We start from the raw sequence: 13,017 nt of genomic DNA on the forward strand, positions 1-13,017 counted from the left end.
TTCTATTTTAGATACAAAAATGAAAAGGAATAGAAAATATTTTTCAATTTGTACGTTTCGGAAAACTTTCTGAGCTGAAAAACAAATTTGGTTCTATGCATTTCTAGGTTTTATAAGTTTTACTATAGTACTTACAGGAAGTACATGAATTATATTGAGGGATTAACAATCTTTAATGTATCCCAAAAATAAAATTAAAAATTTTGTTTTAAAAGTTATTGATGATAGCGACACTCAAAAACAGTAGCACGTTTATATAATTACAATAATTCTCTCAGTATATCACTATAAAATTTATACACAATGGTTTGTACTCAATTTCCCTTATTATCGAAAATTGTCCAAAATGTGGTTACTTTGTTTCTATAATATTATATAATATATGTACTACATGATATTAATTTATGAATTAGAGTAGAAAATTATTTAAAATTGTTATTATAAATATTTAATTATTTTTTTATACAATATGTTTTTCTTCCAACTCATAAATCATATAATTCTCTTTTATTTTCAATTAAAATAACATTTAGCAGTAAAAATATAGAGAGTAGTATGTAATTCAATCTTCAATTTTAATAATAATAATAATAATAATAAATGAGAAAAAGAAAAAAAAAAGTAATTTATACACAATTCGGAATTACAATTTTAAAGCTTTTTTTTTTTTTAATCGCAAATGTGATATAATATAAAATATTTTATTGTAAGTATAAAATATTTATAGGTAACTATGTTGAATAGAATATATGTATGAATACGAGTATTAAAAAAAAAATTAGCAGTAATTTGAGCAAAAATTCTATGTATGTATGTATTTGATAAAATTTATGGGCAAAAATACGAAAACAAATTTAAGTACTTGAGTAAAATACAAACTTATTTGAATTAATTACGGTATTGTCTTCCAAACTTTTTTGTAACATAGATCATTTGCCAGCATTTTTTTTTTTATGAAATGAAGAGAAATAAAAAGATCGATTTTAAGAGGAGAACAGATCAAATAAGTTGATTATTGAAGTTTTTCTATAAGTCTTAATAAGCCGCAGATTGTAATTTAGTTTAATTATAACTTCTCATGAATATTTTTCATTATTTTAGTAACCCTGCTTACAAACGAATAATTTGTGCTAAATTTCAGTAGTAGTAGCGTCAATATAACTTTCAAAATGAGGTCAATATACAATATTATTTTTGAAGTTGTTTCGCAGCAGTTCTATTACTTCTCTTATTGAATCTAAATATATTATCGGATGGGCTGATTCAGTATATGATATTGGACAAGAATATTTTGAACTTATTATTTTACAGTGTTAAAGCAGGATTGGAAAATTTAAAAACTCTCTAAAATTGTAGCTATATGTGAAATTACTTGTGTATATTTTTGAAAAAAAAAAGAAACTCAATAATATTTTATTTTTTCGTGTCTTTTAATGTATGTATTTGTTATAAATATTATTTAGAATTTATTTAGTCACTCGTTCAATACTTATGTTGTTATTTTGGTAAGGTGTTGAAGTCGAAGATATTTTCAATTACTTGTGGCATCAGGATCGGAATTAAAAATTTCAAAATTTTGATTTCTAAATCTGATATTAATTGATTTCTTAATCTGATAAGTTCGAGCTGTTTTCGCAACTTTGTGCGAAATTAAAATTAAAAAAAGACTAAACAAAAAAATTTTTTTTTTTTTTTTTGCATTTTGCACTTTGTTATAAATATTAAAGTTCAATGACACGAGAGGAAAATAGGAAAAGTACATGTGTTTGTATCCTCTCTTCTTGTTAAGAAAACTCTCTCGCTTTTATTCAATTTGAGTATGTACTTAGAAATAAATAAAAAAAAGACAAATAATAAAATAAATTAAAGTGGAATTTCAAGGAATAAATTTTAAAATAGTTTGATAATTTTATTTTATATTTGAAATCATTTAATGAACTCTAAAAGTACAGAAAGGTATTGATAAATCATTATAGATGAAAATTTTGAGATGCGCGTCTGAATTTCTCATAAATTTTGAGAAATTTTTGCATGAAATTTGAACACTTTTTTAAAAGCTTAAAAATATTCAAAATAATTTTATTAAAAATAAAAAAAGATCGATAAAGTTAGCATTTGCAAGGTATCGCATGACACATAGGGATTTTATTTTCATTTCTTATTTCTATTTCTTTGTTATTTTTATTTTTTTTAACTGTGTTATCTAAATTTATATAACAAATTAAAATCCGATTACTTAGGGCTTATACTGACAATTTTTTTTTAAATTATGATTCACAACATTAAAGTTTGTTTTATAATAATTAAAAAAAAAAATAATAAAAATTCCAGCTGTTAAAACAAGTCTGGCAAGTTTAAACTAAAAAATTTTGGGTTAGTCATATGCTAGTTGCCTTTATTTGCAAAAGTAAATTTTTAAAACTAGTATGGCTACATAAATATAAGAAGCTATCTAGTTTTCATTATTTTTAATTAAATTATTTATTAATAACGACAAATTTTCCAGTTTTATTTTCTCTGCGGGAAAATTCTTTAATATTTTCTCTGTTTTAAATTTATAAGAGATTACAATATGTAAAAAACTTCTCTTTTACACGAAATTTTATTTTAGAGATTTTGAATGGGTGCTCCAAAACAACAGACTTCAAATACGTTAATTTTTTTTAAAATATTTTACTGGGACAAAAGAAATCATGAGAATCTCGAATAAATAAATTTCATATTAAATTGTCGTATTGAAAAATTATTTTGTTTCTTGAAGTTGAAAAATTGCAATGAATGAAATTCTGTTTAAATGTGGACTGTCATTGTTCCTTTATTGGATTTGCTTTTTACATTTTCTTTTTTAAAGTGTAAAAATATTTTCAACAATTTCTTATATATTTGTGAATTATTTATATTCTTTACGTCAATTTACTAATTCTATATTATTGTCTATTTACCTGCCTTAAGTTTCTATGTGTTGAAATGTCTCTTGTATTTTTAATTTTATTTTTTAAACGTTTTACTCGTATATGTACAAAATTATGTACGGAGATGAGAGCTTTTTATTTACATTGCAAAGTTCATATATAAATTTTTATAGAATCACCAAAATAAATGTTATTTTTATTTTTTTTTTGGTACGTACACATACTCATACATTCATATTCGGTATGCTTTTGTTTAAATGGTCAGATGTGAAAAATACATTCATTAAAATTTAAAAAAATTATTTTTTCAAATTTAATGTAAGAACATTTAATGTTTTCCTTTAAGTAAATAATTTAAAATTCTTGAAAAATTGAAATCAAAATTTGAACAAAAAATTACAAATTTTAAATTGTATTAGTATTTGCCATAATTTCTTTTATTCGCAATTATTAGCTTCTACTACTAATGCATAAATTTAAAAAAAAAATTAAAGTTTAATTGCCATTTTTATCTTAGTTACACCTTCACATACGACAAAATCTTTGATTTAATTTGGTTCTGATGAAAGAATCAATTGATGATTTTCGTATATGAAAATCCTATTTGATATCAGACTTTGTCTGATGGCAAATAATAGAAATTTCTCTATTTTCATTAGACTTACTGCCAGATTTTACAGAAAAGTAAAATGATGACAATTAATTTTTTGTGTAAGTTTGGAACAGTGTACAATTGACGTTAATTTTAACGGCCATCAGATAATTTCATTCTGATATGTAAACATTCATTAGATTTTATATCGTAGATTTAATGTCAGATTTTGTTGTAAATGTAAAGAGTACTATATTTTTTTTTTGCTGAAATAAGTAATTATAATAATAATGTTTTGTATTTCAAATATTAAATTTAAATTTTTTTTTGCTTGTAATTGGAATACAATATAAAAATTAAAAAATGCTAAAGTGGCAACACTGATAATGCAAGATGAGCAAATTGGATTTGTTTTTTTTTTCTTTTTCTTATATATATTTTGCTGTAGTAGTGGTTATCAATATATAAAGTGATAATGACATATACCGGGGACAGATAAATATTTGCCGGTTAATGTATTGGATATTGTATTTTTTTTATTTAGTTAATAAGTATATTATTAAATGTGTATTTAAAATCAGATAAGTTTAAAATTTTAATTAAAAAATATGAAATTAAAGATTAATTCAATTTCAAATAAAAGTCAGTATTTAACAAATATAATATGTGCATATTTTGAAAAATAAATGCTGTTATACTTGTAGTTTTAGTATACCTAACTTTTGATTTAGTATACCGAAATGAATTGTGTACATTTATATACATATATAAATGTGTATATATATATATGTATATAAATGTATGTTAGAAATGACAGGTGTTTGAAGTTCATAACCTTTTACAAATATTTTTCTTATAAGATCATTTTCTCATTCATGATTTGAGTATTTCAAATTTAAGCGATATATTAAATGGTGTAATATGACCTTTCACATTCAACATAATGATCATAATTTTTAAATTAAGCAACGAAACTATTTTAGCTCATAGAAATAAAGCTAAATCAAATTCAATGAAATTTTAAAATTTATTTGCTGCCACGTAAGCAATTGTACGGAGAGACGTTGGTCCGTGGGAGTACAGTGTATATCCAGACGTGATATAACAGAGAAATCAATTCAATGATTACACTTTTACTACTCGAACTTTTCTCTAAATTCAATCTTCAAATTTATGTAAATAAATTTTTTTTGTTTCATATGTTTCTTCAAAATAATTTTACATAAATTACATGCATGAGTATTTGTATATAGGTATATACATAAGCACATTTTGAATAATTGCACTTTACATACATATGTATGTCCGTATATGGTTGATTTTTTTTAAATAAAATATAGTAAAAATTCAATGGAAATATTCTTTTCTCTTCTTCTAACTACATAAACATAGGTACTTCTAATCTAATAGAAATATTTGGAAATTATTAATGTTCATATAACATAAGAGAGACAATATAATTAAAAGAGAATGACAATAAGTAATTTTTTAGGAAAATATTTTCATAATCTTTTGTTTATTGCATTAGAAAATTTCTAAAAAAAAATTAAATTAAAATAATTAATAATCAAAAATTGTATTTTAAATAATTAGATACAATATTCTTATTATACGTATGTACATATGTATGTATGTCATAGTTTTTTTCTTATTTTTTGTAAAATTAATTGAATGAACTCAAACATTAAGTATATAATAATAACGAAAACGTTGTAATGCAGGCAACAATGAAACAAAACAACAAAAAGTATAAAAAATCAAAAAAAATATTACGTATTAACACCATGTATATACAACCTTAATCTACTAGACGTGTTACATTTGTGAACGTCTGATTTTTTTTTTGGCTGCGTAAATACGTCTACTAGAACAACATTACGAATGCGTTTTGTAACAAATAGCAAAACGCGTCTAGCAACTCGCACATTTTTATGTGCGACGCGACATGTCTAGTAGAATAAGATTGATAGCAAACAAAATTATAATCATAGAAATAAACTCGAAATTTTTTAATTGTAACTCTATGTTCAACAAAATTATGTATTCAAAATTTTTAAAACAATCATAATATACCTACATATAATTGAACTGGTTTTTTTGAAAGTGGTATAAGTCCAATTTTTAAAAAAACTAAGTTAATGGTGATTTTGATGAGCTATAGACACCTTATCTCCACAGTTATAATCACAATTTCAATAGAGTTATGAGAGATATGTTATTATGGCTAATATTTTTTAATTGATTTAAATGCAAAGCCTTAAATATCTCAATATATGTATGTATGAAAAAATGGACTTCTACCACTTTCAAAAAAAACAGCTCATAAGTATATATCTAATTGATATACAATGATAGGTATATACATTTTTTTTTAAATACAAATAAATTTTGTTTTTTCTATTGTAAGAAAAATATATATTTTTTCTTTCTTTATAATGTATTCTAATTTAATATACTTATGTATGTATGTATATATGTACATTTTCATTATTTTTTTGTATAATAATAATATTGCGTATTCGAATGTATATACATACATGTACGTGTAAGTATATTTAAATTCTAAACGTGAAATTTTTAAATAATATGATGAAATTGAATTTTTTTTTGAATATGTTTGTAATTTTATTTTACTTATTTTTGTTTTATTTTTTGTTTTGCTTTATTTATTATTGCCGGGCCTGGTTTTCCCTCCTTTTTTTTTCATGTAATATAAAGAAAAATTTCTTTTACCTATGTATATTACAGTAGGTTGTTTGTGTATTCTTAAATATTGCGTAAATTTTCGTATGTACAAGCATTAATTATGAAAATTATGTTTATTTTATTTATTTCATAATATTTATTGAAGATGTAATAAGAAAAATTAAATATTACAATTTAATTAGATTTTGAAATAACATAAAAGGCATCATTTGTTTAAATCCTAATAAGAATATATACATATGTACTCGTATATATGTATCTGTTTATTTGAATTTTTATGAATCTGTTTATTTTAATATAGAAATTCCAAAAGCAATTAATTTGATTTTGATTTAACATTTTCATTATACTTATGATTATTAAAATCAACGATAAGGTTATTAAAATTATAAATTTATGTAATCAACGGTGTTGCAAAATTTCTTAATATTTTGATAAGCAAATTTAATGTGTATGTACTCGTATGGATGATAATATGTGTATTTACTTATTTATGTTTTGCCAAATTCCGAAATAAGTACTATAATCTTCTATTGTCTTTTTTAAATTCATTTAATCCCTGTTTCCTATGTACATTGCAATTATTACTTAATAAGTGTAAAATGATTTATGTGTAATACTTGTTGTTTTTCCTAAATAAATAAACAAAAATAATAGAAATTAACAATTTATTTTTTTAAAGATATGTTTTTAAGTATTTAAAATTTTTGGATTGGTTTAACTTTTTTGATTCATATAAATTAAATTAACTAAATAAAAATAATAATTTGTTATCTTACTAATTAAAATTTTCTATTTTTATTTTCAGGTCTCGAACTTGAAATAAATAATCTTTTCTCTAAGTATTAATAAAATAATTTATATAAGGAAATTATACATAACATAATACAAGAATTTAAATCAACATAAATCATTTGGGTATAAATATTTTTATGTAGCTACCAATATTTATAATGATTTTACAAAAAAATATAAAATAGTTACCACAATAACCAATGATTACACAAAAACATTAAAACAAATCCTCTGTCTATTGCAAAAATATAAAAAAAAATTTAAAAGAAAAAAAATTTTCCAAAAACAAAATATATGATTTAAAAATTGTTGATATACCAATGTATCAATTCCAAATGGCACTATGGCACCAGCTCTTACTGAGCCTTTAAGTCCGAATAATACTTTAACAACTTCAACATCATCGGCATCGCCACGACCAAGTATTTCGAAAACATCGACAAATAGTCTTTTAAAAAATAACAATCACAATATTAAAAACGGAAATACTGTTAATAATAAAAATAATAAGCCAAGTTCATCACAATCTACATCTGGTTCTACAACTGATACATTATTAAACGGACACAATAACAATACTAACACATCACATAAGAACTTTGGTATTACTGAGAATAGCAACACCAGTTACAATAATATTAGTAATAATAATTTACAAAAAAATAATTTATTTCGTCGTAGTCTAACATCAACTTGTGCATTTCAATCAGCATTTGAAGAATCAATCATAAAAGCAGGTATATCGTTGCCATCAGATCAACAACAAAATAAAAAAAATAAAAAAGCGAATACAGTTGTTGTTCAATCAATTGTAATTAAAAGACCTTCATTTGAAGGTCAAAAACAAGCAAGATCGAATTCACCAAACGAGAATCTTAGAATAAGAGATAACACTTTCAAAATATATCCAACTATCGGATCAAAAGAAAATTTGTCGGACAATTTTTATAAAAAAGTAAAAACGGAACCCTTGTATAACCAACAACCTCATATTAACAACAATAAAATATCACCGAAAACGAATAACAATTTCAACAACAGTAGCAGTAACAGCAATAATAACTCGAATAATACAGGTAGATTGACGACGAATGGCCCGTCATCGCTGTTGTCGACTTCGTCAATCGTTTGTAAATCAATCGACGCGAAGACAACATCAGCGACGACATCAAAACAGAAATCAAATAGAACAGATAAATTAATGGGACCGATGAGCAACACGACAGAAAAAGATTCGCAAGACTTCGTAATTATATCAAAGGATAAAAAATCTACAGCACAACAATCACAACAACAAAAGAATAAAAATAATTTAGAAGGATTTATACCAATTGATAAAGATTTTGAAGAAGCTATTAATAATACATTTAAAATTAATTGCATAAAAAGAGACAATATTAAACAAGATCATCGACCGAAACGTGAAAAAAACGAAATAAGAACATTGCTCAGGATTGATGATCTACAGCAGATGGATTTACCTAAACATAACGATAATAATGAAAACATTGTAAATATTAGTGACAAGTCAATTGAATTAAGCAGGGATAATATTGAAAGTGAAGCTGATGGCAATTTTTTAAGTAATAAGAGAATAGTTGAACTTGATGTTGATTCTTGTGGAAACATTATAAGTGGTAGTACTCGTTTTGATAAAGATGTTGAAGATAGCGTTATTATTGAATGTGATAGTCGGAATCAGCAGTCAGATATTGAATTTTCACAACAAGAAATTCGTTCAACCGGAACAACTGACACAACAGTTTCAGCATCAGAAGGAGAAAATAATTTTTTAGACGGTATTTATCAAGCAATTATTAGATTTCACTCAATTAATTTATAATTGTTTTTTATATTTTAGAAAACTTTCAAGATTCATCTCAAACAATATGTCATAGACAAGAAAGCACCCCAAATAGATTATCAAATCTTCGTTCACCACCAAAAACACCCGCATCGTCTAGTCAACATCTATCACAAATTATTGGGACAGTAACTTCAAGTATTTTAACCCCACAAAGTATTGGTTTAAATTCATCAGCAATGGGTTTACAAAAAGATTTTAAAGATTCTGAAATTGATGATCAAGTTATTAGTGATATGGATTTGTTGCAAGTATTAAAAGGTTTAGATCCAACAACAGGTGGTGATAATCTATGCGATTTAGCTGGTAATTTAGGTCTATTTAATGATGTTGATGTTATGAATTATGAAGAAATTGTTGTACCAAATTTAAAAGAATCTGATACTACATTAGATGCTAGAAGTAGTATAGAAAAATGTCATCAACAAATGGAACGCAAATGTGAACATTTATTACGTAGATTACGCAAACTACAATCACGTTATATGGCAAAACATATTAGTCAAGAAATAAGCGGTTTGTTTGAATGGACAAATCGTTTGGTTCGTAGAAAAGATCAGCATGAACAAATACCATGTTTGACATATGAAGAAGATAAGCATCGTCCAGTGTCAGCGACAGCAATGAGAACTCTTTTACGAAGAATTGATTCAGTTGCCAAAGAACAGCATTCAAATCCATCAGATTTGTCATCGCAACCATTGAAAAAATATAAATGTAGTAGTAGATCAACATCATCATCCTTAATAAACTCAAATTTATTGGGCCGCGAACATCAAGATAAAAAGGGATCTTCTACTTCAAATATAAATACATCAAATGTATCGACAACAATTATAAAATCGTTTGATGCGAAAACAGCTGAAGAGATTGGATATGTTTCAGGTTTATTACATTCAGAGGTACATCAAACTCAATATGCTTTTGATTCAGATGCCACAGCTTCATCGTCTGGTGGAGAATCAGCTGATGAAATGGTCCCTTGTAATAATCAATCACAACAACCATTATCAATGTAAGATATCAGTATTTTTTACATGTTTTTTTTTTTTATTACAATTTTGATTTTAAACATTCTTTCCATAAAAAACATTCATTTATAGTATGATATCCAAGTATCTATACGAAAGAAATATGTTAATAGTCAACTTGTGTCAATTTCTGTTTGCAGAATATATTTATTCCAATCTTTTACTTAAAGTACTTCTTATTTATTATCAACAAGAGCTAGAATAAAATAGACTTTTGCTTATATTGAAACAAAATGGACATTTATAACTCAAAGATAAAAAAAAGTTATTATTAAATCGAATCATTCTTGACAATGGAATTTGATTTTCTTTTATACTTATTTTCCTTTTAAAATTACATTTTAGTTTTGTTATTAGAGAATTGTCAATATTGAAAATATGCTGTTCAATTTTAAATCAAAAAAATTTATTATCTAAAATATTCAAAAAAAAAATAAGAACGTATTAAATTGATTTTCTTCTAAGTGTTTGCGTGGTATTTCTATGTAGGTTCAAAGTATTTTATATAATATTTTAATTAAGCTCTTTCTACATTTACATTAGAAACATTAGAAAAATAAGCTTTCCAATTCATATTGTGTCGTTTGCAAACGTATTAGCTGTCGCTTTGGCACAATGTTTTTATATTCAAATAAAAAAGCTCACCACTTATTTCTGTTCCAAGTTTCAAATTTTTATTTCTTTTTTTTTTTTGTTATTGGTATACATATATAATATTTATTATATAAAATAAAACAATATTAATGATAGCTAATTGAATATTTCATTTTCTTTTTTTGTTTAACAAAGGTGTTTTGTGATTTTTTCTTTTTTTTTTTTTTTTGAAAATATATAAGATATTTTTTATTTTCTTGTTGTTGTAATATGAGCGTGGTTTACATAGTAAGTTTCATTAATTGCAATAAATTAAAAATGAGTACATTAATATTAAGTTCTGGAAATCAATATACAATGATGTGTTAGTAAACAAAAATAACAAAATCTTAATACATGCTTATGAGTGACGTAATATTTTACAAATTTTTCCATTTTTAAAAATTACTAGATTATTTACATTATAAATTTCAAAAAACATCTTTAAATTTAAATGTCTACAATATAAACTAAGATTGCTTTCTTCAAGCTAGTTACATGCATTTTAAATCACCAATAAGAAAAAAAATTAATTGTTTCCAACAAATTGCTATCGATATTTTATATTATAATATTTATGAAACATGCAATGAAAAGCTGTGTTTAATTTTTTTTTAGATCAAAACGAGCAGGTTGGAAATGGGCACGTGACAGAGCTGCAATAGCATCGCGTTGGACATGGTTGTGCACCCAAATATCTGATTTAGAATATAGAATACGTCAACATAATGAATTGTATCAACAAATTAGAAAAAATAAGGGGGTGGTACAGTTTGAGATTCCAAATGTGAAATATTCAAATGAAAAACAAAAAAATGATACAGTTATAGCAAAAAACATTACAGATAAAAAATTAAAAGTTGATAATTCCGAAAATGGAACTACAATAATGTTAAATAGTGATAACATAACAATTAATTCCAAGAATAATGTGAATGGTTATAGAGGCATAATAGGGAGTGTGAATAATACCAATCATCATATTGAAAATAAACGTAATAATAATAATAATAATAATAATAATAATATTAGCAGTAGTAATGATAATAACAACAACAGTAATAGTAGTAATGATAACTTCAATAATAATATAAAAAATATTAAACAAAATAATGTACATCAAATTGATGAAAGTGGAAATGCTTCTGTAATAACAGAGGATGAAGAGGATGAAATATTTGGAGCGTGTAGAACTCGACCTTTTCAAAGATCTGGTTTTAGAAAACGAAAATTGTTACAGACAGCTAATGTACATACTGTGTCCAAAAAGGCTGCTAGACCCAGGTAAATATTTGCTAGTAAATTTATTGTTGTGTTTGCTTTTTATTAACATGCTTGCTTATTTTTATAATTAAATTAGCTTTCATTGCAGTACTGTTAAATGCGGGTGTCAATGGCCATTTAATCCATGTGCTTTATGTACTGGAAGACCTGATCCAACAGCACCAAGAGACTTACCTGATACAATGATGCTAGCCGAAAGGATCGCATTGTTAGATCCCGGTTTTCATCCAGTTTTAAGTTTTGCTGAGGGTGAGCGGCGAAATTTTGATTATTTGAATTTATACATTTTATGATCTATTTTAGATGTTCCCACAAGTATTCATGTAGAGGCCATACTTCAAATGCCCGAATGGCAGAATAAGTTAATACGTAGTGTCTCCAAAAATTCAAAATCATTAAGTCGGAAAGCTGGTGATCATTCTCATGGAGGTCATAATAAAAGTAGTGGAAATATAAATTCTAAAAGATCGTATAATAAAAGTAATCAAAAATACCGAAAAGATTCTTCTACAACACCATCTACCAACAGTAATAAAATATTGTAAAAATAATATTGATATAGATCTTAGTTTTATTAAGACAAAAAAATTTTTTTTTTCTTTTTAAGAAATAAAAAAAAGTCGAAAAAATCACGATTACCCTTCCGGATTTTCACACCATTCGGGAACAGTACAATCCCAGCAAAATTCTTCAAACTCATCAATAAAAAATAAGCATCGTAAACCTTCTTCAGGCACAATGGTATCATCTTCATTGTCATTAAATTCAACTACATTTGCATCAAGCAATACTGCATTGAGTTCATCTGGAAATCGAGCTAATTCAAGTTTTTCCGCATTAAATTCTAATACAACAAGTTCTATTAATGGGTTTCAAAGTGCTTTCGCTGAATCTCTAATAAATAGTTTCCAATGCGATAATTTAGATGGTTCTACAAATGGCGTGTTACCAAGAAGCAAGAATACATCTCCAACGCCTCTTAGTGGAGTAAACCATAAACACGAAAGGTAATATTGGCAATTTTATGTTTATGTTACACGTAATATTTATTAAATTTAACTATCATTGGTAATTTTTAGGCCATTAGAAAGGAAAAATCGCAACTCTTATGATATAGATAACATTGTAATTCCTTACAGTGTGGCTGCATCGACACGAGTTGAACTTTTACCCTATAAGGAAATTCCCACACCGAAGTAA

The 13,017-nt window shown here is 24.9% G+C and overlaps 1 protein-coding gene across 4 annotated transcripts in view; it reads left to right on the plus strand.

Annotated features, from left to right (window-relative positions):
• LOC129612984 (putative uncharacterized protein DDB_G0282133) overlaps positions 1–13,017 on the plus strand; it is a 35,869-nt gene that overhangs the window by 17,243 nt on the left and 5,609 nt on the right. For 3 of the 4 annotated variants that reach the window (XR_008697284.1, XM_055526854.1, XM_055526856.1), the window contains exons 2-8: positions 7,019–8,804; positions 8,867–9,884; positions 11,152–11,817; positions 11,894–12,066; positions 12,121–12,345; positions 12,425–12,824; positions 12,897–13,013. Coding sequence is in view for 3 of the 4 variants with exons in the window: in XM_055526854.1 (XP_055382829.1) it covers positions 7,349–8,804; positions 8,867–9,884; positions 11,152–11,817; positions 11,894–12,066; positions 12,121–12,345; positions 12,425–12,824; positions 12,897–13,013 (4,055 nt within the window). In the remaining variant the exon portion in view is untranslated. The remainder of the gene's footprint in view (positions 1–7,018; positions 8,805–8,866; positions 9,885–11,151; positions 11,818–11,893; positions 12,067–12,120; positions 12,346–12,424; positions 12,825–12,896; positions 13,014–13,017) is intronic. The other variant, XM_055526855.1, reaches the window with a different exon arrangement.

Source organism: Condylostylus longicornis, unplaced genomic scaffold, assembly GCF_029603195.1.
Source record: "Condylostylus longicornis isolate FDR11 unplaced genomic scaffold, ASM2960319v2 ptg000080l, whole genome shotgun sequence".
Lineage (NCBI taxonomy): Eukaryota > Metazoa > Arthropoda > Insecta > Diptera > Dolichopodidae > Condylostylus > Condylostylus longicornis.